Source organism: Gymnoscopelus microlampas (assembly GCF_963454915.1).
Source record: "Gymnoscopelus microlampas genome assembly, chromosome: 23".
Taxonomy (NCBI): domain Eukaryota; kingdom Metazoa; phylum Chordata; class Actinopteri; order Myctophiformes; family Myctophidae; genus Gymnoscopelus; species Gymnoscopelus microlampas.
The window spans coordinates 6,371,126-6,397,028 of NC_139960.1; the positions used below are offsets into that span (position 1 = coordinate 6,371,126).

General features: G+C 41.4%; 2 protein-coding genes across 2 annotated transcripts in view; one reads left to right on the forward strand and one right to left on the reverse strand.

The window, feature by feature from the left end:
* The window catches only part of xpot (exportin, tRNA (nuclear export receptor for tRNAs)), a 29,242-nt gene extending 11,759 nt beyond the window's left edge, over nucleotides 1-17,483 (reverse strand). The window contains exons 1-15 of the mRNA XM_084050330.1: nucleotides 17,385-17,483; nucleotides 15,622-15,775; nucleotides 12,862-12,944; nucleotides 11,988-12,044; nucleotides 11,636-11,705; nucleotides 10,718-10,936; nucleotides 9,064-9,248; nucleotides 8,417-8,585; nucleotides 5,892-6,128; nucleotides 4,338-4,376; nucleotides 4,169-4,231; nucleotides 2,838-2,962; nucleotides 1,860-2,004; nucleotides 863-982; nucleotides 556-650 (exon numbers count right to left, since the gene is read on the reverse strand). Coding sequence (XP_083906456.1) covers nucleotides 556-650; nucleotides 863-982; nucleotides 1,860-2,004; nucleotides 2,838-2,962; nucleotides 4,169-4,231; nucleotides 4,338-4,376; nucleotides 5,892-6,128; nucleotides 8,417-8,585; nucleotides 9,064-9,248; nucleotides 10,718-10,936; nucleotides 11,636-11,705; nucleotides 11,988-12,044; nucleotides 12,862-12,944; nucleotides 15,622-15,708 — 1,694 coding nt within the window. The 5' untranslated portion in view covers nucleotides 15,709-15,775; nucleotides 17,385-17,483. The remainder of the gene's footprint in view (nucleotides 1-555; nucleotides 651-862; nucleotides 983-1,859; nucleotides 2,005-2,837; nucleotides 2,963-4,168; nucleotides 4,232-4,337; nucleotides 4,377-5,891; nucleotides 6,129-8,416; nucleotides 8,586-9,063; nucleotides 9,249-10,717; nucleotides 10,937-11,635; nucleotides 11,706-11,987; nucleotides 12,045-12,861; nucleotides 12,945-15,621; nucleotides 15,776-17,384) is intronic.
* Nucleotides 17,484-18,881: 1,398 nt separating this feature from the next.
* On the forward strand, nucleotides 18,882-22,732 carry rpl18a (ribosomal protein L18a). The gene is made up of 5 exons (XM_084049764.1): nucleotides 18,882-18,945; nucleotides 20,345-20,524; nucleotides 20,881-21,010; nucleotides 21,937-22,046; nucleotides 22,556-22,732. Exons 1-5 carry the CDS (start codon nucleotides 18,928-18,930, stop codon nucleotides 22,646-22,648), a joined length of 531 nt encoding a protein of 176 aa, XP_083905890.1. The 5' UTR covers nucleotides 18,882-18,927; the 3' UTR covers nucleotides 22,649-22,732.
* Nucleotides 22,733-25,903: the final 3,171 nt, after the last annotated feature.

The following is a 25,903-nucleotide window of genomic DNA, read 5'->3' on the forward strand; positions in this document are numbered from 1 at the left end:
TTCACCTCACTGTAACCGCTTCCCATTTCTAAACTCTCCATCTAAACAGAGAAAAAAAAACATGAAATCTGACAAAGTTTAGGTTTTCCAGGAGGTGTGGCTGATTTGTGTCCCCGCCAGGGTTTCCGCTAGGCATTTTCCTGGCCCACCAACGTAACGACAACATTTTATTATTCTGGTCAGGTGTTAAATTAATCAGGCATAACTGAATAGACGCCACGTGAGTGTGCACCACCCAACTGATTGCTACAGCTGAGTAGCGCAGCGTGCTTTTTTTCAACCACACATGCAATCCACTCTGCGCTGTTCTTGCATCTGTCCATAGTTTTAAAAAAAGAATAATTTATCTACTCGATCATGCAAGGGTGTCACTTGCCAAAACTTAGATGAAATAGTTGGGACGGACGAGTGATATATCTACAAGCTACACAGCATCATGCGCTGTAATATTACGTGTGTGTGTGTGTGTGTGTGTGTGTGTGTGTGTGTGTGTGTGTGTGTGTGTGTGTGTGTGTGTGTGTGTGTGTGTGTGTGTGTGTGTGTGTCCAGTCTTACTGTAGGGTTTTGACGAATCTGGAGAAGAGGTAAGCCACCCTGCTCCTGACTTTAGGACTGCTATTCCTCAGGCCTCTTTGGTCCAGAAACGCCATCTATCAACAGCAGTACAACAATATAATTAACATCAATCAACAGTGCACATTGTATGTTATGTAGCCAATGTTCCGTTAGCAAACTAGCACATTATAATCTGCATCAACACCTTTTGTCTTATCAGTCCATTCATGGCTTACAAAGCTATATAGAGATGATTTATTTAGATGCATATAATACTTGATCAGTTCCTGGTGCTGTGAACTCTTACCAAAACGTTTGGAATGTGCTGGGGCTCCACGATGAAGAACTTGTCATAGCGGACGACCGTTTCAAAGAACTCCAGAGACACTGATGTGTGTTGATATCCACTCACCCCACAGGAAACCAGCTGGATTTTAACAACAACACATGATGTCAAAAGTTCTGCAAGCAGGCGCAAGACCATAATCCTAGTTCAGACAAAAGATGTATACGTTCTCGTACAACGAGATATCCGAAAATATCCCATCTACATCTACCAGCTCACAACGCACCCTGGGTTTGTTGTATGACGGAGCATTAATTAACCAACCAATTAACCAAAACTTGCAGCGGTCTTAATTACCCCTTAGTAATAGAAGCAAAGGACCCCAAAGTTATGCTTGTGGTGAGGCAGACTATAGGGAAAAAACACTGCGGCACTCAGTCACTTCAGGTGAAAAAAATACTGATTTATTTAACAGATGAGCAAGGCAAGGGCTGACCGACGCGGTTCAACACTTCAAGAGGGTCTTAACGACCCTGTTGGTCAGTCTTAAAACCCTGTTGAAGACCCAAGTGTCGAAACGCGTCGGTCAGCTGTTGCCTTGCTCATCTGTTAAATAAATCTATAATTTTTTGCCTCAGTATTCTTTCCCTATAGTCTGCCTCACTCACCACAAGCAGAACTTTGGGTTCCTTTGCTTCTGTTCCTAAACCTCTTCCACTGAAGAGAACCTGTTTTGAGCCGCTGTGATTGAACCCAGGCAGCTCTTCCTTTTCTTTTGTTTTAAACCCCATAGTAATATTTGCCAAGCCTGATATGCAGTCGTCAGCATGTCCAAGGTTTAGGTGAAAAGTCAGACCGTAGCCAGTGTTAAACCAATTGTCTATTCACTGGAAACATGCCTCATGCCCCGTGTACTGTATCATGTCCACTTTTGAAATCAACCACAGTGAGACCAAAGCCAATTAAAAGATACATTAATGTCATTTATAGAATGACGAGGTGAGGTGGTGACACTGACCGTCCTCATCATGTCCTGCAGGGCGCTGGCCTTGGCCGTGTCCCCAGAGAAGTGGGCGCCGTGAGATGCAGGCAGGGCCTCTCCCAGCATGTACAGCAGTCTGACGGCTACCTCCACCTCCATGAACGGAGCCGTCTGCCAGTTCCTGTCACACACACACACACACCCCTTAGTGGATGGACACACACTTATATATAGACACGCTCACACGTGGTCGCTCACGTTGCTTGGAAGAGAAAAAAAAACGGTTGTCTCTTTTATTTGAAAAGGTTCAAAAACACAGAAATTTGTCGCATTGTAAAATTGCGTGATGATTTTTGCGCAACACCGTTGTATAACCAAGTATAAAATAGGGCATAAGTGGTTAATCAGACTTATTGATTTAGTAGATTATAAAAAGTCTATTAGATTTTTTTCAGGTTGATTCGTTGATATATACATTTAGCACATTGATTGCCAAGATATTAAACATAGTTTTCTATCCCCTTGCCAGCGTATAATTACCTCAATCCGATGATATTTGAAACTCTGTGGAACCGACATTGTGTCCCAAAAACACAAACAAAATAGTCCCCGTGGGTTAGCGGAGGGATCTGTGTATCCATAGGAACGACAACGTTCCAACCGCGATCCGCCATTTTGGGGCTTCGGCCCGCTGAAAACTAGTGGCTTTCAATGCAAAAAAAAGAAACTGAGTTACAGCTGTTTTTCTGAAAATCCCAAACAGGAAGCGGATGGCTTCCTGTTTTTTTGGAACAACGTCACATCCACATTCTACTTCTCTTAGTGACGATCGATCATTCCAAAGCTGTGTTAGGTCTTCGATCTTGGCAATCAATGTGTTAAAAAGTGCTTCTCGGTTGCTGAAACTGCTTTAATATTTTGTTTTACACAGCAGCCACAAGAATTATGGAACAAAGACAAGCATTCACATTTTGGAGGAATTGAAAAATGCCACTATCAGAGAAATGTTCTTACTGCATAGTGTTGTTGAAGACACGTCGCACGGCCTCCAGCAGCAGCTCTGGAGACACCTGCGCCAGGCGATCCAACAGCATCTTCATCTGCTTCCTGTACTCCACAAACATGGCCTCGTCCTCGCCCTGACAGAGACGTGCACAGAGGAGGAGGACACGTTAACCCATTAAGACCTGGAACTGTGTCATTTTTAGATTTGAGCTAAAAAGCATTATGTTACACTTTGGGCTATTCAAAAATAGCAGATATACAAGCTCATAGCTCGGCACCGAGTATATATCTTTGAATATATATATTTTGACATGAAAAAGATTGAGCACCACTGATATAGAAACGTACGTTTTTCAGAATACTGCTGAGATTTGGGAGACATGTAGAATCGGCTTCAGGTCTCAATGGGTTAAAGGCTGATGTAGGCGTACGACGTGCGAGCCAGAGAAAAGTGAAGCATCAAGGTTGAGATAAGTTCAACTTTGATGCTACCACTGTGTGGTGAGACAGCATGGCAGCCAACCAGAACCGTGTAGAGGTAGCGAATAAAGATAACATTTGGTGTTAAATTAGTTAAGATGGACCAACTATATGGCCTATTTCATACCTAAAATGTATAAATTGTCTACAAACAAGCTGCCATAGATGAACATTGATTGGTGCAGCAGCTCGCTTTGATCCACTTGTAGCAGTGGAGCTCTCGCTGGGGCGCAACTCGCTTATTTACAGAGTATTTTGTGAATGTCCGCACTAATAATAAACGTTATTTATATAGCACCTTCCATGACATGAATGCAGCTCAAAGTGCTTTACAGAGCAAAAAACAATAGAAAAATAAATAATGCAGAAGTGCTTTACAAAAAAAAGCAGTAATACTTTAACAATAACGCAAAAAGAAGGGCAAAAGCAACAACAACAACATTAAAACCATTTAAAATAATGGCATTAAAATAATGGCCAAAACAAAAAGGCAGTGAATCAAGCAAAACAGTTTAGACATGAATAACAACACAGAGATTTAGAAAAAAAAATCAACTCAAAACAAGAGTTAAGAAATAAGTCTTGAGCTGTGCTTTAAAGCTGTCCACAGAGGGTGCCCGTCTTAGGTGTAATGGGAGTTTATTCCAAGCCGTCGGCCCGTAGAGGCAGAATGCTGCTTCACCGTTTTTATATGACATTTCAGACACTTCGAGTGCCTGAAATGTCTGCCTGTGACTAATGTCTGCCAGTGTCTACCATGACTAAGGTCATTCGCTTGCAGTTCTCGGTGTGAATTCAGCATCAGAGCGCCGTCTACTGTTTCGCCACAGCTGTATCATTGTCAACAAGAAGACACTTACTTCATTTTCAAAGTTGTACTCGTCATCGTAGGTGAGTTTCTTCATGACGGCCAGCATGATTGCCTGGTGTCAGGGAGGGAAACAAAAGCAGGATTAGTTCTTTCTCCTCAAACACATACTGTACCAGTAGTGTCTGTGATACGTCGTGGGTTTACAATGATAACCTCACCTCTATGTTCGCTTTCTGCTGGTCTGTCAGTTGAGGAAGCTGGAGGGGATCACATGAAAAACACAACTTTAATTAAATGAATTAAAGTCGGATTTGCTGGTGGGTCTCTGTAAGAGCAAAATCTTCAACCTGGCTGTGTCCCACTAATCTCTGCTCCCCTAAATGCTATTAGAGCAACCTGACACATTGAACCCTAGTGTTCCTGTGCAGGGCTTTGATTGATTGATTGATGTACTTTATTTAGTAAGACATGAGAACATCAGTACATGGAAGTACAAATTCACAATACAAGGTCTACTAAACTGGGAGACTCATTAAGCACTGAGCTTGTTTAAGATGGGATGATTGAGATCCCCATGCACACAAATCATGATGACATATAAGAGACAGACAGATATACACACTACTATACAGAATGTCATACAAACAGCTTACAGGATACTGGTATTGCAGCCTCCTGAAGGTGTATCTTTAGGGCAGTTTTGAAAGTGAGTAGGGTTTTACACTCCTTTAATCCTTTTGGTAGAGCATTCCACATTTTTGATGAATAGCATGAGAACGAGTTCATTCCCTTTGTTGAGCCAAATCTGGGTTGCACATGATTTGTGGAGCTGCCTCTGGTGTTATGATCGTGGACTTCATTAACATTTAGGAAGTATTTAGACAAATACAGGGGGATCCCAATGTTGTGGTGTATCTTGAAGACCAGGCCCATAGCAAGTTGCCGTACTCTGTCCTCAACCCTAAGCCATCCAATCCTAGCAAAATGAGCAGGGGTTAGATGGGTTCTGTGATTGAGGCCTTGAAGTAGCCTTACTAGTTTGTTTTGGGATGGGGCATGTTATAATATGTGAACCTTCAGGCAAATAGGCAGGCAGCAATGTTCTAAATAATGTTATAGGAGCAAAGTGGGGACCAACTACATACCCAACTAATCCATAAAAAAAATCTGACAACCACTTCCACAAACAGTTGGCACATAACGGTTAGCACAGATTGTCACTGTAGCTACATGATTTCCATATACCAATATATCAGTTTGGGGGCGATATAAAATCAGGAACGGATCCATGAATTTGGCATCGGCTGGGCTCGACAATGAAAGTCCTTATTCGAGGCCACTTTCTCCAACTGGTCCTTCTCCGGCCCACCCACTGGTTCAGCCTAGCAACGTTTTTTCAGGCCAAAGACCCCCTAGCTGAGGGAGAGATGAAGTAGGGACCACCCCCTCTATATTGTATAAAATTGTGTTTCAGATTAAACTTTTTTTTTACTGGGTCTCTCTTTTTTCCCCTCTAGTCTACACACATACCTCTTTGCAAAAAATAGCCGATCTACAAGCTCACAACGCCTCGCAGCGCGAGGCGTTGTGAGCTTGTAGATCTGCTATTTTGGGCTAAAGTTCTCCTCAGGAAAGGGATGCTAGGGTTCAAGTGGTTAATGTTAAAAAAAAATAAACATATCACACAAAGATTTGGCGGCCCTCCCTGTAGCAACTCTGAGGACCCCTGTTGAAGACCCCTGGCCTTAGCACATCGTCAGTGGGGCTCTGACCTGTTTGAGAACGTGCAGATAGTCGTAGCAGAAGCCCACGATGTTGGCCGAGATGTCGTCGTCCTCGTGCACCAGCAGCTGCAGCAGCAGCGGGACCTTGGCCTCCACCGCCTGCAGCGTCTCGGCGCCCACCTTGACGCTGCCCGACTTCACCAGCTTGGTCCAGCTGATCACCAGAGACTGGCCCATGCCGTTCACCAGCCTGGAGAACTTGGCCAGGAAGTCCACATCCTCCTCCTGAGGGACAAGAGACCAACGGGGACGGGAAGGAGCTCAGATTTCATTTCAGCTTTTCTTTTCCACCACTTAACCCATTAAGACCTGGAACTGTGTCATTTTTAGATTTGAGCTAAAAAGCATTATTTTACACTTTGGGCTATTCAAAAATAGCAGATATACAAGCTCATAGCGCGGCACCGAGTGCCGCGCTATGAGCTTGTAGATCTGCTATTTTTGAAAACATTTAATACAAAGAAGAAAAAATAAACCGTTTGTAGAATCCCCAGAAGCAAAGATTTGGGTTACAAATGTTCGCTTTAAAAATTAGATATTCAAAGATTTGCACACATTTTCACGATTTTTCTAAAATTGCAGATCTACAAGCTCATAGAGCTTGTAGATCTGCTATGTTTGAATAGCAAAGAAATCTAAAATGACAGAGATGCGTCCCCGGTCTTAATGGGTTAAGATCTGGAACTTTGACAGACCGTCTTGTACAATAATCAATATAAGAATAGCTATTTATTGCTATAAAAGTTACTAAATAAAGATGTGTGTGTTATGACTGCATACTGATAGAACTGTGTGTAATCAAAATGTCACAGGTTCAGATAGATACACTTATCATTTTGTGAAGGCCACATCCTTGAATGAGGACATTTAGTTAATTAAAAAGTAAAAAAAAAAAACAGAACACCCGGAGACAGACAGACATACTCCCCTTTGAAAAGAGATTTAAAAAAAAAGCTCTTTCATTGAATAGGAGCTCAAGGTCTCTTTTTAGATATGGAGAGAAACTTGATGAAACACAAGCCTGTGAAGCACCGCCAACACAGATAAAAACATTCTTAAGGTGGGGGTAGATTCTCTATTCTGACATTTCTCACACTTGATTATTAAAAGGATCTGCAGTTTGGTATGCACATTTTGGTCACGGACCCCCATAACTCTGAGTGTACAAATGAAACCCGTAGGACCTGTAGGGTCCATTTGGTTTCATTTGTACACTCTCTGAGTCACAGACCGTTCTTAGTTCTTAGTTCCAAACAACAATTTAGCTGGGGAACACCTCGAAGCCCCTTAAGGACGCCCTGGTCCTTAGAATCACTAGCCTATTATGTGGGACTGTCAGATATTGTAAATTATTTACAAAATCATTTGCCAGGTCAGATATCACCACTGACGGGACAATTTTGGGCCACCTGTTGCCAAACACCGACTTAAATGGTCCTTCTCCAAAATCTCTACATCAAATCTCTTTGGTGACAATAGCCGATCTACAAGCTGTGAGCTTGTTGTTTTTGCCGGACGCTTGCCTATTTTTGCAGAATGTTACGCAAGGGTTCATATAGTAAATTGGAATTATTCTAAAATAAATTCACATGCACCAGTATTATTACCGTAATAGACACGGTCCTAAAAATTAGATTGCGATTGGTGAATACGAACATGAGATTATTAAAAAGAGAAATTATCCAGTGCGTTTATTGCTGTCTAAAACACAGGATGTTGTCATTGTCTTTGTCATTGTCTTTGGGAGGAGGTCATAAGTCAGTAACTGGCGTGCAGAGGGCAGAGGCGAACAGGAACAGGACACGCGAACTTTAACCTCTTACGGTTTGTGAGAAAATGCACATGCGGCACTAAAGCAGACCCCAGCCTCTCAGCTCTCTCCGATTACGCCAACTAATGACGGCAATGACCCACAAAAAGTGCCACAAATGACAGCAACAAACAAAGGCACATTTAAGAGATATAGGAGTGCAGCGTGGGTCTGTATCTGTAATTGTAGCCAACTGAGATCTTTTTGGAGAAGTTAATGAAATAACATGCAGATTTTAAGTTCCTTTTCTCGGTAGAGACACTGCGAGCAAGAACTGCAGGTAGACTTAAACAAGAATCCAAGGCAGTTCAATTGAAAAAGTTAAAAGCCTTTGTGTTTTCATGCGTTACAATAAATAACATATGTAGTTACATGCTACAATAAATACCTTTTAACTTTTCCAACCGAGCGGTGGATTGAGCGTGTAGATTAAGACCCTCAGACAGAGTCTGTTTCTCACAGTTAAAGCTTCTTCTTGAGAAATGTTTCATTTTGGTACACCAGGTAACAGATACACCATGCTGGCAGAAATGTACTTCTCATGTTACAATTAAAACCTATCAACGTTTATTTTACAATTTTACAATTCAAACTGGCACGTCAGAGAACAATAGAGGAACAATAAAAAAATAAAAACATTCCACGTCATATGACAAAGTATCAAATACAATAGGCCACATACATACAGTATAGTGGTTAGTACCTGTTCAATGTTGAAGAAGCCCGCAGACTGCAGAACTTGGCACAGAGACTCCACCAGCTTGGTCTTGTCCACAGGATCCATGCCCTTGTTGATGATCTCAAACAGACAGTCGCACGCCTCCTCTCTCAGCTCCTCCACGGACATCTGACTCAGCAGCAGGTTCACAAACCTGACAACAAAATAGTCAACTTAAGTGCCTGATGGTTTCAGCTCTGTTCGTTGATCTGAAAGGTATGAATACAGCCTTGTGGCTGACAGATAGAAACCAAACACAAATTGGATGTCTGCTTTAATTGCCTTTTTACATTTTGATTCTGGGAAAGTGAGGTCATTAACCCTTTCAGACCGAGAACGCATCTGTGTCATTTTAAGATTTCTTTGGCTATTCAAAAATAGCAGATATACAAGCTCATAGCGCGACTGAGTGCCGCGCTAAGAGCCGTGCAACGAGCTTGTAGATCTGCTATTTTTTGAAAAATCGTGAAAATGTGTGCAAATCTTTGAATATCTGTTTTTAACGCCGTTACAACTTCTGGGGGTCCCTGGAACTAAATATTTTGAGATGGGGGTCCAGCAAACAAAGACAACAGTGTCGATTCTCATAAACCTCCTGTGCTGTGTTTATTATAAACCCAGCAGTCACTGACCGGTCGTTGGCGATGAGGTTGAGGTCTATCCAGGAGACAAAGGCTCCCACCACCTCCAGACACTGGCAGGTGAGCTCCGGGTGGGACTGCTGGTAGGCCTGCAGGATCTGGAACCAGGACTCCACCAGGTTGGGGATGCACTGCTCGCGCATGTTGTCTTTGATCGCCGTGTTCCTGCGCGTCTCCTGGGAGGTGGGAGTAAGGAGTCGACGAGCAGCACAAGTCAGTTCAGACAGCTCTGTAAACGGCTAATTTAAATCAGGCAAATTCGGGGGCCGTCCTGTTGACTAAACCAGTTTAGAGTTTATACCACATAGCCATGGCACAGGTCCCATGGATCTAATCATGACAATATGGGTTTGAATCCGGCCTGTGACATGTTGCATTTCATGCACCGTATCATCTAGTGAAGGAGAAATGCTTTCAACTGTTTAAAGTTGTTTACCAATGCAATAAAGATGAAATGTTACGCGCACATTTGGAATCCCTATTTAGTGGTTAGTGAGACTTAACCACTTAAACGGGGTCCCCCAGGGGTCTATACTTGGCCCCCTCTTGTTTTACATCTACAATACATCTCTTCGCCAAGAATAGACAATCTACAAGCTCACAACGCATGCGTTGTGAACATGTTGTTAACTTGTGTTCCCCCATCGGTTGTTCACTATTAGCAAGCCAAATTAATTTCCATCATCACTTGTTTAGAAATACAAAAACCAACATTGATAGTACACTATCTAGGTTACTGATAGATGCTACCATACCAAGTGGAAAAATATACATTTTACATGAGCGCTTTGAACATTGACTTCTCTCACTTGGTCACTGTGCTGTGGAAAGCCTTGCTACAGAAATGGGCTTACAAAAATACTTGCACTGGAATTAGGTGGATCTGGAGAAAAGTCAATAATACTCAGAACCAAAATCTACATCACAATTGTTCTTTGATATCATGTGACATCAAGCCTTTATCATTTTGACAATGGAATGCCTTCAACCTGGTTTGACGAGAGTTCTCCAACGCAGTTCTGTGGTGCAACTTGAGATTAATGTTAAGTTCCTTAAGTACACTGGTGAATGAGATAACTGTACTCTTATTTAACCAAGACTATACCAACAACAGCTAGCGTAGCTTATGTTTTTGATCGATTGTCCAAGTGACTTACAGCACACAGAATCAGTACCTACTTCTCTACTTTCATTAAGTTACACTGGAAATCAGCTAACTGAGTATCAACTATTTGTTAACTATATAAATGTTAAGCATGTGTAAGGCAAGGCATCGGCCCTACTGCGTGTAAAAGTCTTGTCGACTAATTGTATAGACGCTATTTATGTTATCTCAAAATATTTTGTTCCAGGGACCCCCAGAAGCAAAAAAATATATATTAAAAGATTTTCACAAATGTTCACGATTTTTCAAAAACAGCAAATTTACAAGCTCATAGCGCGGCACCGAGTGCCATGCTATGAGCTTGTACATCTGCTATTTTTGAAAAGCCAAAGTTTAAAATATGGATAAGGGGGTTAAAATGATTGTGAATGTATTAACTAATTTTGTCCCCGGACCCCACTTTGAGAACCAATGATATACAGTATGCAACATAAAAACAAAACAAAGAGAAGACAAGATAGGGGTATAAGGGAGTCTTGCCTCAGGTGAATGCATGACATCGCGGTCGACCACCTCAGCATCGATGGCCATCAGTGTCCTCAGGTAGACGTCCACGCCATGGGGGTTGAGCCCCACCAGGGACAGGACGTCAAAGAAGAACTTGGGCCACAGCGTCAGGTACTCCATGATGAATGTCAGGGCGAACACCTGGGCCGCCTTGTTGCGGATGAAGGGCTTCTCTGGCTGGGCGTTCATCAGCTAGAGGTTCAAAGACACGCAAGGACACTTTAAATAACAGGTCTGCCAGACAAAAGACCTTAAAACTTCAACAGCAAAAAGGTTCCAGCCTTGAAATAAGATTATTATTAATATTTGTTTTACCAAATTCTGGCGTTGATTAGATATTCGTTTGTAAAGATTTGTTTTTATTTGAATCCATAAAAAGTCATTTTCACTGTACTATGCAAATAATATGTGATCCCAGCAGTGCACTGTTTAACACCACAGGGAATAAGCTTCAAACTTGCATCATCAGCAGGACATCCTCAAAAAGATCATCAACAGGCCTGGGATTTAATCATTTTAGGGTCAAGGCCACTTGGCCTTTGGTGTTGTCCTTTTCTTTAGGGCACAAACGCCAAATGCCAGGACTCAGGGGAGTTAAGAATTCAGAATCTCAACATAAGACACTGGTGTCTACATGTCAAGAAAGAGACACTGGTGTCTACATGTTGACAAGAAAGAAACAGCGGAGAAAGTGGTACAGTCAGCTGGGGCATTAAGGCCACTGTGGCCTCAGGGCATGTCATTTTTTTGAGGGGCACAAAGCCAAACTGAGGGGCAACGACAGCCATGGCCTTCGTGGCCTCCCTGAAATTCCTGCCATGGTTGAGACAATTTATAAAGATCCATATGCCTACCAATGAATAAAGTAAACAAAGTGTACAACCACTGTACCTGACACTGGAGCCATTTCATCAGCGTCTCTCTGATGAGCTGCTGCTGGGCAGCGCTGAGACCAGCATGTCTAACAGAAACAAATGGAACACGTGATTATTAGTTCATTCAGTTCAAGGAGAAATGACATCCAGCAATTGGCCGGTTCTCTTCTGAACATACAATGTGTTTATTACTGCAATGTTGGGCTTTGATTCATTGATTGAATACTTTATTAGTCAAAAAGGAAAACAGCACGGAGGTACAATAAAACATTTGAGTTAAAGGATAACACAAAAAAGTCCTGGGGACTCGAACCATTGTGGTCCTACTATTTCTTCAATTCATCAACCAACCTGTGCGTTTTGCTTACCTGTACTTGATCTGATGCTCCAGCACTTGAAAGCAAAAGAACTTCACATGGTCGTCACTACAATAATGACAAACAACCGCGTATGTTCACATGATATGGAAGCATGTCATTACACTGATACTGACAAATCTAATTACATGATATATTTTTAGCCATGCATTAACCACATGAACCCTAGCGTGACTATTCTGCTGGCCTGGGCAAACATTCGGTGACAATAGCCAAACCTACAAGGTCAGAACGCATTGTGAGCTTGTAGGTCGGCTAATTTCGCCGAACAGGTTTGGTGTAAAGGGGAAAAAGGAGCGGACCAAGAAAAGAGCACTGGAGGACCCTGGTCAACTAGTATATAGGGGTTAACCCATTAAGACCTGGAACACATCTGTGTCATTTTTTGATTTGAGCTAAAAAGCATTATTTCACACTTCGGCTATTCAAAAATAGCAGATATACAAGCTTGAATGCCGCGCTACAAGCTTGTAGATTTGAACACTTTTAACTCAAATCTTTGCTTCTGGGGGTCCCTGGACAAAACATTTGCGACAGGGGTACGCGGCCAAATACATATCATTTTGGGGGTCCTTGACATGAAAAGGTTTGAGCGCCACTGATATAGAAACATACGTTTTTCAGAATACTGTTGGGATTTAGAAGACATTCGTAGAATCGGCTTCAGGTCTTAACGGTTAAGTGGGTATTATTAAACAGAACCAATTGATTATCGCCATTCGCCAAGAATAACTTCAAGCAACTTTGACATTAGGACTCAGTTACAAAACATTTCTCATATAATGTTCGATAAAATAGTCAGCATGGTGGAACATGATATCAGGGTAGAGATTGGGGGGTATAAAAGTAGTGCCGCTGAACTCACTTGTAAATCCCTTTGGCCAGAGCCTCTGCACACACTTCCCAAGCATCCTGGGATTCCTTAAGCTGCTCGAAATATGCCATGGCCTGAAGAAACAAAACAAAAACATAAACATAAAATAGAAAACAGGCAAACGGTGAATCAGGCAAACAGATGAGAGAAATCAAAGCTGGACACAGGGAAACAAACCTGGGCAACGACTAAATGTTTCACTTCGCCTCCGCATTCTACAAACACCCACACAAATCCCAGTGAACCGAGCCAAAAACCAGGACACACACTTGCACAGAATCCTGTGCTGAGCACAAATCTATATTTCTAAATAATGTAGCTGTACTATGTTCATAATGTACTATGCGAGTGAACATTATGGATCGTTCCAAGACTACTTTATACATTTAGTACTTATTGCTACGTATTCTGTTGTCCACAAAAAAAACGTCAATAAAACAAAAGGACCCTATTTTAACAGCAATAAAATATTAAGAGGACTTGAATCATAAATTAAGTGCAAAATTGTTGAATAGTAAACCTGAACTGTGTGCGAGGCACTTTAAAACAGAAATTGCATTGCCTAAAAATCTGTTTAATATTTTGTCCCCATATAGGGGATGTATCAGATATTATAACTGATATAGTCCAGGGGCCAAGCCATATTTTGGTACCACCTAAGGTGACCGTAAAGTTTTTGTATTTTTGTCTTCCTACATGTATCTAGTTTATATTTTGGTATGATAACCCTTCCAATCTTGTAGCTTAATGGCAGTTATCACTACCTAACGGCTAATGTATCCGGTAGGAGACACAAAGTAGAATCTTTGTGTCTCCTACCGGAAATACACCCGGGCATCAAATTATTGCTACAAAAAACAAAATATTTCCATGTATTCAAGGCTTCATGGGGCGTGCAATTGATAGAAAATAAATCATTTTTTGGGTGAACTCCTCCTTTAAGTTTCCCAGGGGGACTCTCTACCCATTCAGCTATGACCACCCTAGACCGAAGGAGGGTCAACTTTTACAAGCTTATGGAAAGCAGTCTTTTTGCAAACACCAGAAATCTGAGAAGTTATCAATTGCACACCCCATGAAGCCTTGAATACATGGATATATTTTGGTTTTTGTCGCAATAATTTGATGCCTGGGTGTATTTCCGGTAGGAGACACAAAGATTCTACTTTGTGTCTCCTAACGGATACATTAGCCGGTAGGTAGTGATAACTGCCATTAAGCTACAAGATTGGAAGGGTTATCATACCAAAATATAAACTAGAGACATGTAGGAAGACAAAAATACAAAAACTTTACGGTCACCTTAGGTGGTACCAATTTGTGAAAATATCAGTGTTGGCCCCTGGACTAATAAGAACAGATACTAGATACTACACTTGATTTTAGCTAAAAGGCATTGAGTAACAAATACCCCCAAACAACTGCCCTATTATAACAGAGCATGGAGGATGCAATTTGTTCATGTTAGTATTGTCTACCATAAAAGTACTCAACAGTAGACACATCAAATATTTCAAAACAGACCAAGATCAAGCAGTGTGGAATGAGGTTTCTCTACTATTCCTAGCTATTTTATTACAATACTAGAATTCCATATTCCTTATCAATATCTAGAGTCTCTCATAGCCAGACAATCTGGGATCTCTGTTTACTGATATGTCTGGTGACATCTATCTATATTCAATGTAGTTTTTAGAATAGCAGTGAGAACAGCCGCAAACTAACCTGTCTACTGATTTGAAAACTACCCCAATGCAATTTTATTTAATTTCCTTTTGTCTCAGAGTTGTTTTCACCCAGTTTCAGCAACTATATTGAATTTAGATGTCACCAGACATTATCGGTTGGTGAAGATCTCTGATCGTCTGGCAACGCAAGACTAATCAATAGCTATAAGTTCCTGCCATCTACCATTGTGTCGGTGGCCTTGTAGTTAGAGTGTCTGGCCTGAGACTGGGAGGTAGATGTTCAACCCCTGGCCTGGTCATACCAAAAATCAAGGGTTGGATTGGATTGGGGGTTAGGACCCTGCAACAGTGCAACATACTAGCATCATGTCCAGGGGGTGTACTGTACATTAAGCTGCTAAGCGAAGGAAACAGGAGATAGACTCCCCTGACCTATGGGCCACATGGCTGGGGAACCATTGGTTCCCAAGACTATTTACTTACTTACTTTATCTGCCATTGTGTGATTAGTAATTACACTACAATGTCTCCTTGTGGAACTTGCATGCCTGTACTGCTTTCTTTACATTAAGTGTTTCAATTGAATCAAGACCTCACATGATTCAATTGAAACACAAATGTTTTCCTGTCACTGTGTGTTGTGTATTGGCAAAACAGTTGAACCAAACGTACGCGTAATTTGAATAGATTTTCTCATCAAATGGCATGAAACATGGCAGTAAGATGACACAGCTTAAAGCACACAGTGAAATCCTCAGTGTTAATTTATCCATTTGTAAAAAAAACAAAATGGTGATGAACCTTTACGAGTCCATTTGGTTACAGTCGTACACTCTGAGTTAATCACTTATAAAAACCCTATACACTTAGTTCAACTGGGGTGCGCCAGGGCTCTATATTAGATCATCTAGTATTACTATTTCCCTCTAGACCAAATCTCTTTGCCGAAAATAGACGATTTCCCCCAAAATATTAGCCCCAGAACAGGTACGCTAGGGTTCAAGAAGTGGTTACATTTTCCTGTCTAACCAGTAACCCCAGCCAAGATGATTGATAGACTTACCCGCTGCCTGTAGAGAGCGTCTGCATTGGGGTTCAGCCCCAGCAGAGCTTGCTCGTCCATGACTACAGCAATAGACTGGCAGGCCATTCGTGGGTTAGCTTGTCTTCAATGCAGGTTCAGTTCTCTCTGCTACCATCAAGCAGATTTCATACATCTGGCAAACCAAAAGGACAAATATTACTTTACTTCTATTCTGCAGGATGTACATCGGTACATCATGTACATCCTGCACAAATACATACCATTACCTATTACATTATTTTCTGATTTATAACGCTCATGAATACCTGACGGCCTGTATGTACAATACATTTTCTTCACTCTACTACAACGTTTGATTATCTGAATCTGATCCGTTTCTGTCATGTTTTCCTTGTCTCTTCTCTCTACCTCTATTACTCTTCCCCTTTCCTGAAAAACTGCAAACGATGGAGTTTGTACAACAAATCATTTCACACCACATGTGAACATGTAAATGTGACATATAAAGCTGATTCTTCTGAGTCATATCATTTTTGGATTACATTCAACAGGCATTATTTCAAAACAGTTCACCGCAACAATATTGCTAAATGAGAGTAGGCTGAGGTACGTTGCTGTAATAACAGTGAAAACTGAAATTGCATCCAGGATATATTAAAAGGGTGCAGGACATGGATATGTTCATCCACTGGCCTATATAGCCATATGGTGGGGCTATTAATGTGTTACAGCTAGCGGTTCTCAACCAGCGGTCCGGGGACCACCAGTGGTCCATGGGGGGGGTTCAAGGTGGTCCCCAGCTAAATGATGGAGAGTTGGTAACCAAATGGACCCTAATAAACCTTTAACTCTTGAGAGCGTAAAATGAAACCAAATAGTTTCATTTTACGCTCTCAAGAGTTAAATGGTTGTTAAACATCAGCATCACTTAATTTACAAGAAGTCTACACAATTAGAGAATGTAGAAGAACTGTTATTTTGATCAACGTTTGCCTGTCATCTCTCCTATGGTACCAACAACACAGCATGGAATTGTGGACAAAATCTCATCCAACGACAACAACATACTCTAAGTGTTGGGTCTGAGAGGCTAAATCTCATCAAATGGTAAATAAATAATGGACCTTGCCCCTTGGCTATGAAAAAGGGTTGAAAGCCACTGTGTTACAGCTAGGATGCCATCAAGGTGACAACAGAGATGCCTCATCATGGGGCCTCGTGTGACACCCAATGCAGAGCTATGCTGAACAAACACAAACAACAAAATGCAGTTTGTTGTTGTGGATCATGGGAGAGAGAGAGAGGGTGGCCTCAGTGTTGCATGTGAACAATACAGACTGACACATGATGAACTCTAAAGAGAGTGTCTCTGTATAAAAGGTGATGCAACGCAGGAGCAACGGTTTTGATAATATTATGTTCACATATGGTCAGATCTCCACCTATGTTCTTGTCTTTTTTTGCCACAATAACTCTGGTAATACATGAACACATCTTGGATCCATCCTTAACTAATACAGCCACGTGTATGATCTGACAGGACAGGGTGGTCCGTCGAGCCACTCCTAAAAAAGAAAAAAAAAGTTGACACTGACTGCAATGCTAAGACCCAGGCAGGCTTACTAATGCTAAGGTTGCTAGCTACGGTAGCAATCACATCATCATCATTGTGGTGGTTGTTGGGGAAAAGAAACTAAAAACAATCTCACGAACGCCTCGTGTACTTTTACGGGTACAACTGGAGACGCTAAAGGACGCAGAGCACGCTGTCGACAACTCACCTTAATCGCACAAAGTTTTATGCCATTTTTATGCCACTTTCTCCGGTCAGTTCATTCCAGGAATCAGTGGCTGTTGCTCCGGGTGTGTGTGAGGGAAGCGACGGTGCGGCGTGCAGTGTTGCCACATTTTGTGAGAGAAACAAGCAACCAGGTCTAGGGAAACAAGGCCAAAATAACGACTATTAGGGCACATGAGCACTTTAAACCTTATTTTCAACAAAAAAAAAGATGACAAAAAAAGTTGAATATTTGTAAACGTTTTGAAACATTCTAACAACACAAATTAGCCTCCAAATGAATTCGGGTAGTCCATGACATGAAAATATTTGAGAACCACTGGTTTAAATAATAATTACAACATTTGGAAGCAAAAGCCCAAATAAGCATCTATACTTTAGAAACAAGCCCAAAACTCCGCAACCAACAATGACCAATATTTACTAGCAACTTCACAGAAAAAGAAGCCCAAAGTCGCTTATAATAAAACGACATGGCAACACTGGCGGCGTGTCCACCGTGAGCGGAAATAGGAACCATCGTTGGGTCAAACCCACCGGAAGAAATTAACCGTAACATATAAAGGGGGATCTCATTCACGTTGCAGATTGCCAATCCGGTCTATAACGGATACGGAAACGGTGTGCATAAGTCTATTCTTGTGAAGGTGCTGATTGCCGGATACAGTAGGGCGGGCTTTAGGTCAGATCTGAGCACTGAACAGTAAATAGAAACCCGGCTTTTCATTTATCAGTCAACTAGCGCCGTAGTAATGCATTGATTGATTGATTGATGTACTTTATTTAGTAAGACATGAGAACAACAGTACATGGAAGTACAAATTCACAATTAGTACATTAGTACCATGTGTGCATTCTCCCACAATAAACCCGTTATATTTTTTATTCGATTGCTATATTTTTTTCAGAATTTCTGAAATGTGTCTTATGTGAATTCTAAAAAAGATTCCACAACGTTGAGCTGCTGAAAAAGATTGAGAAAGAGAGTCATCAGGTTTTTTGTATTATTGTTTTTTGAACTACTTTTCTTTAAACTTGACTGAAATAATTAAATACATTATATACGCGCGCGCGCGTGTGTGTGTGTGTGTGTGTGTGTGTGTGTGTGTGTGTGTGTGTGTGCGTGTGTGTGTGACATTTGAAAAGTTGTGAAATGGGACATTCTGCATAAAGAGTACGTTTTACTTTTGGTACTTTAAGTACAGTTTTATGCCAATACTTTTGTACTTTTACTCAAGTATTTTTTAAATTCCGGACTTTGGCTTGTAACAGAGTATTTATACATTGCAGTATTGATACTTTTGCTTAAGTGAAACATTTCAGTACTTTTTCCACCACTTTTTATTATTTCTACAGCACAAGAAAAATGTAGAAATAATAATAATAATAATATAATTTTGAGCAAGTTATGTGTGGAGTTTTAAGTTGAAAAACCTCCGTGACGTCACTTCCCTTTTCCACATTAACAGGGGGATGCTCCTCCTTCTAACTTCCTCTTTTACTCTGGCAGTCGAGCGATAGACACCATGAAGGCGTCTGGCGCAGTACGTACAAACCTTTATTTACCCTTTTAAACCCTTCCAAGACCACCTATCTGGACCGATTCAACGATCTAACATAATGTTGCGTTTATCCATGTGTCAGTGTGGCGTTTTAGAGTACACTACACCGTGGAATTATTGGAAGCATCGAGCCGATGCGTTAGCGGCTAGCAGTTAGCTTTACAACATGGCGTCCGTCAGTGTAGTGCGGTGGAGAGAGCCATGTGGACCACGGCGTCTCTACATGTACAGACATACATACGGTCTTACAGTGTGACTTATTAGGACACGTTGGCAATCATAAAAGTCATGTAAATGACAGTGTAATAGTATATATCCACGGTAATTGCTGTCAACATGGTTGAAATGTTTCTGTCGCCATGTTTGAGTTCAGTCATTTGGTATGGAAGCATGTTGCACAGCGATAAAAAGCCTGTAGATTGACTGTTGTCGGTTATTTTAAGTATTTGTAGTGGTCAAACTAGCAATATGTTAAGAAGCATGCTAATGGTTTTTGATTTTTTTTTACCTTGTTTAAAAGCAAAGTTCAAGTCTCAGTCTGACTTCTTCAACTGATTGGCAGTATGTAGAACAGCAGGGACAATATTACGAAAACATCATAACAGTGATGTTAACACTGGCTAACTCGGCTATGTCTGGATATTCCATACATTGCCATTCGTGACATTACATACGCGATGCATTGTTGTGGAGGGATTCATTTCGACAGAATTCTAATTGGTGGAGTTCCCTGTGTACTCGTCCACTAATTAATTACATTGCTGCGAATCACGGTCAGCATTTGTCATCTAGTAGCGTATCCATTTGAGTTGTGGAAGAGAACGTATTTTGGTTAAAAAAATACATTAAAAAATCCTAGTTTTCACGAGATTCACACGGACAACATTCTGTCTAGGCTAAGTGGAGGCCTCCTTCAGTGAGCATATTGTATTGTTAGTAATTTTGCTTGTTTTTGCTTTTGTCTGTCATGGTGTTGCTGGTCATCCTGGATTGGAACGCACTATAGGTCAAAGGCTGTCTTTAAATGTGCTACTGCCATATAAAGATGACTTGACTAGTTACAGATATCAGTAGATTTAGGTTGTACAATGCACCCAAAACCCAAAGATTATGCCTATAAAGATGACTTGACTAGTTACAGATATCAGTAGATTTAGGTTGTACAATGCACCCAAAACCCAAAGATTATGCCAAAACGAATGGCACGATCTTGCCTGGTGTGCTGAGATGAAACTATGAACCTTGTCGCCTTTCTCTGATGCTGCAGTGCCGTTGAAAGTGAATTCAAGGTCCAACATGTTAACACCTCGTTGGATATTATTGGGTCGATGTCTAAATGATGTGATTTCTGACAAAACCTCCTGTTTGTGTTCATTCACAGCTTAAGGAATACAAAGTCATTGGGCGCCTCCTGCCCTCTGCCAAGAACCCCGCTCCTCCTCTGTACCGCATGAGGATCTTTGCCCCCAACCATGTGGTGGCCAAGTCCCGCTTCTGGTACTTTGTCTCCCAGCTGAGGAAGATGAAGAAGGCCAACGGAGAGACTGTCTACTGTGGCCTGGTAATTATGCTTTGCAGATCCATCACTCGGCACCTAACTAAATAACAGTAGATTTAGGTTGCATGATGCACCCAAAACCCAAAGATTATGCCAAAATGAAGGGCATGATCTTGCCTGGTGTGCTGAGATGAAACTATGAACCTTGTCGCCTTTCTCTGATGCTGTGAGTGCCGTTGAAAGTGAATTCAAGGTCCAACATGTTAACACCTCCTTGGATGTTATTGGATCGACTTTGCAGTATTGATACTTTTACTTAAGTAAAAATTGTAGTACTTTTTCCACCACTGATCTTGTATAGATGTGTTTTATCAGTGATTCAGGCACCTTATGTGACCCTCATCCATTCCATCCATCAGGTGCACGAGAAGACTCCCCTCAAGGTGAAGAACTTTGGCATCTGGCTGCGTTACGACTCTCGTAGCGGCACCCACAACATGTACAGAGAGTACAGGGACATGACCACGTCTGGGGCTGTCACAATGTGCTGTAAGTATTCTTATTGTGTAGCTATACAGTCAGGTAGCCGTTGGTCACTCTGACTACTCCGTCCATGTTGGGCGCAGTCTCACATTTGATACTACATGCTTCCATTTAGTGGCAAAGATGTACCAGTTGTGAGCAGTGTTAAGCTAGATAGTTTTACCAACACAACTGTCTGCATGTCATCATTATGTTCAAGGGAAAAACAAACCTAATGACTAAACTGCACCTCTGTGTGGGGATCATGTCTGGGCATGCCACGAAGCTAACATTTGCCCTGACGGCACTGTCGCAAAAAACACTTAATTGCAATAACATAACACCTCCAACTTTTGTTTGTTTTGAACTCATAAGAAGTTAACAATTCTTCCAAGAAGAGACTCCTTCCAAGAAGAGAAAATTGGGCGATTTTTAAATCAGTGGCCAATAAATCTGAGCATTCCTAGCTTTCAGTTAAATTGCTGCTAAACTCTTAGGGTCATCAATGGCACACGCAACCCAAAGGTCATTACTGTGCTGTGTAATGCTCTTGCCGTGTGTGCGTAAATGAAAACAGTGTACCCTGTCGCCTTTCATCAGCTCACGTGCTAATGGAAGTGAATTCAGGGTTCAACACGCAGTACGTTTGATTGGCACTCAATGGTGGCAGTCCTACTTTGCTTTACAAATTCTTCCTGTCATCTTAACATACCACTGTGTGATGTTGACCGGTGTCACAGACCCAATTGTACTATCTAATTGAAGACCTGTAAGGGTCTATTTGGAACCCTCAACAAAAACCTAGGGTCCCTGGATCCCACTTTGTGAACCACGGATGTAGACCTGAACTTTTAGCTTAAAGTGGTCAGTTGGCTGTACAGTCATACTTTAGTTGGTGCTCTGTCACCTTAACTCAGGACATATTGCTTATACTTTGTTTTGTTTCTTTTTAGATCGGGATATGGGAGCCCGCCATCGTGCCCGTGCTCACTCTATCCAGATCATGAAGGTGCAGGTCATTGCTGCCAACAAGTGTCGCAGACCTGCCATCAAGCAGTTCCACGTAAGTGCGCGCTCATTATCTGTACGCTTACTGAAGAATATTGTTTATGTATTTTATTTTGACATTGGTGTCAGTTAAGTATAAAGAGCTCAATATACTTTGTCATGCTTGGTGGCGCACGCTGAAAATGGCAACTGTTGAGCTTGTAGATCTGCTATGTTTTGTGTGCGACACCAACGTGCAGTTAAGTATATAATCCTTAACAGTTCCTGATGTACTGCATCAGTGGCATTCTCACTTACTTTAGAACTCCGCGTCGCGGGTCTCTCTCTGGACTGACTCTGTATTGGTCAGGTTCGGTTAAAACCCCGCTAGAGAAAAAAGCCAGATTCCTCTTCCAGATTTCTTGTTTTTCCATCTTCAAACCTGGCGGTCATGAAACTGGCAACATACAAATAGTTAAAGATATCTGTGATGATCTTGGCTTTTGCTGTGCCTATGGTGGCATTTGATGGTTTAAGTTGCTACTGTACTGACTCTTTTCTCCTTGTTGACTTCTCTGTCTGCAGGACTCCAAGATCAAGTTCCCTCTGCCCCACAGGGTCCTTCGTCGCCAGCACAAACCCCGCTTCACCACCAAGAGACCAAACACCTTCTTCTAAAGGAATTTGTGTATGTTCTAGTGTTCTACTAAAGGATCGAAAGTTTCATATTGTGCGGCAAAATAAAACATTGTGGAAAAGGAACTATTGTCTCATTTGGGTTTGTTAAGTGTCTTAAATGCATAGAGATATAATGGATATGTTTGCGATGGACAATTTGTAAGTCTGCATTTCCCATGATGTTTCCCACAGCGGCATTAAATGTGGATAGATTTGTATTTTCTTTATTTAATGTTAGAAAGTCAGTATGGGTTTGGTGTGACTAAGACATTCACCATGGAACTGCACCGTCTGCTGACCAGAGTAGCCTGTATGGATTTACGATTCTAAGTTGAGAAATGTATAGATGTGTTGTCCTTGTGGGAAATCTATTAGATCAGCGGTTGTAAAGCAAGTTTATCCCTGGGCAAATTTTTCTAAGCCACTAAGAACATTTTCAGCTTGTATACAAAAACTAGCTATAAATTATAGCTTTGAACTGCGTGTGTACCCAAATATTACAAGTATAGAAATGATTTTGTAAATGGCTCACTGAATGTTGCGCAGCTTGCACTTGGAGAAGTTGGAGGACATTTACTTCATAACGTTTAAAAATAACATTTTATCTTAATAGTACTGCTTGCTCTTAGAACAGGAGCTCAAGGTCTCCTTGGCACAAAGAGTGTATTAAGGCATGTGAATCTGCCTGTCATTCACTCAATATGGATAAAAGTATAAAGCATTCATGGATATTATAGCCTAAGGGACTGTTGGACAGTATATGATTTATACAATGTGCCATGTTGGATATCACAGGTGGGCCACAAGTCACCTGTTGTCTACCATTTTCTTTAATTGAATACTATTACACAATGATGCTTAAAGGATGACACAAAATGCTCTAAGGGCTTTAGATGAGCAATGTACTCACAAGTCCCCCCCACATAAGTATTTTGCACACATGCATTGATCCAGGTGGAGTAACGGGTTAAAATCCCCAGACTAAACACGTTGACAGATGGTTTGTTATAACCATATATTTTAAACCAATAACTTTAACGTTGTCTTGATTTTATATTCATGCTAAATTATACTCCTAAATCAAAGAAATACGATTGGAGATCAGCATGTTAGAGGCAGTCAGTCCTATGTGTCAGTGGTTCTCAAACTTTTTCATGTCAAGTACCCCCAAATGGACACTTATTAGCCCGCGGACCCCCATTTGAAAAGATAAGCCAGGGACCCCCCATAAGAGAAGGTTTTTACGGCTCTAGCAGTGATTCTCAACCATTTTAATTTTAAGGACCCCCAGTTTGACATGCATTAGGCTACGGACCCCCATTTAATGGAATTTATATCTCTGGGACCCCAATTCATATCGTAAAATCAATGTTAATTTAACTCTGAGAGTTACAGACCCATAAGGGTCCATTTGGTTCCTATCCATCATTTAGCTGGGGACCCCCTGGAACCCCCTCAAGTACCCCTGGGGGTCCCCGGACCCCACTTTAAGAACCAATGCTATATGTGACGAGAAATAAACTCATCTACGATTTAATTTGGATTTTGCTCAAAATGTACCTCACCACTAGATGTCAGATGACCCACGACAGCTTGAACAAGATGCTTTCTTCCAAGTGCAGTATGCAGAATTGTGGAGCTGAACCCAGTTGAACCTCACGATGGCAGCATTCTCTAAGGCAGAGAGGGTCTTCAGCCTTCTCCAGGCCAAGGACCTCCTAGCTGAGAGAGAGATGAAGCAGGGACCCCAACTACATATTGTATAAAATGTTGCAGATGACACTTTTTCATAGATTTCATAGATAGCTTCATAGACTTGTTTGACAGCACTGTCATCAGTGTGTGTTGGATTCTTATTCATGTGTATTTTCAGACATTTAACCACTTAAACCGTCAATACTTGGTAAACTTGACTTTTCACTGTGCTTTTTTTCCCCCTCAAACCTCTTTGCCGAAAATAGCCGATACACAAGCTCTCAACGCCTCGCAGTGTGAGCTTGTAGATCTGCTATTTTTGATGTAAACGTCCATAGACATTCTACCCATACCCCTTTGTCTACAAACTAAACTTAACTTGATGCTCTCTGCAAATCTATTTCATTGTAATTAATTTAACTGACATGACATTTATTTCAATATAATTGAAATTGTAGTTACCCTCTATATTCCACAATTTTGCTCCATCTACACTAGCTGTATGTGTTTTAAATTAATTGACTACCGCTAATTGATGAGTGACTGATATAGGCCTACAGACAAACTGAAGTAGGCTAATCAAAGTTTCCATTATAGCCTATATTCTGTATAGATACAAAAGAAAAACATTGTGATACTTGTGATTGCAGGAACACTGGTTCATATCCCTGTGGGGGGGGGGGGGGGGGGGGTAGTGGGTGAAAAGTGAATGAGAAGAAGCATGCCAAAATGACCCACAAGGTGCCCTTGAGCAAAGCAAATATATATTCCCCAACTGCTACAGCTAGAAGAGTATATAGTACACACAGTAAAATCCTCAGTGTGAATTTATCCATTTGTAACTCAGAGGATGTATACATGTAACCCTTGTAGGTCCATTTGGTTCCATTTATACACTTTCGAAGTTAAATATGGCGGGCAGCCCCTACATGTGAATGTGTACGACAGCGAGACAGAGCTATAAATATACATATTAAACTTACAGTATAATATACGGTGAATGAATTGGACTCAGGCCAAGAGGGGCAACGTGAGTTGGTGTTCTACTCTTTATGTCATACTGATTCAGGCCTCTCTTAACACAGCCATGGTTCAGGCGCTCGTTAAGGCTCGTTAAGGCTCTAAGTTGGCCTCATTATTAGGGACCATGCTGGGTGTGGGAGTGGTACCAGTGAAGTTACAAGCGTTGGTGGTAGTGGTGGTACCGGTGCTGCATACAATCTGAAGTCCTCAGTGTTCATCTAATTGTGAGAGTGTAAAGATGGAGTCTGAGAGCGTACAAATGGAACCACAGGGTCCCCTGTGTGTGGTTCCGTTTGTACGCTCTCAGAGTTACGCGAACACTCAGGACTTTAGTGAATAGTGGGTGGCTAGAGACAGAAGCTCACTAAATGTTGGAAAAATATATTTGGCTGTACTTAAAAAAAGGGGGAAAAAGAAATCATAATTAAACACAAAAATCTTTAATGGACTTCAAACATGAAAATGTCCCATAATAAGCTGACCTCACTGAACATGACTTCAACTTAACGCAGCAAAAATGGGTCTCCGAGCGACAAT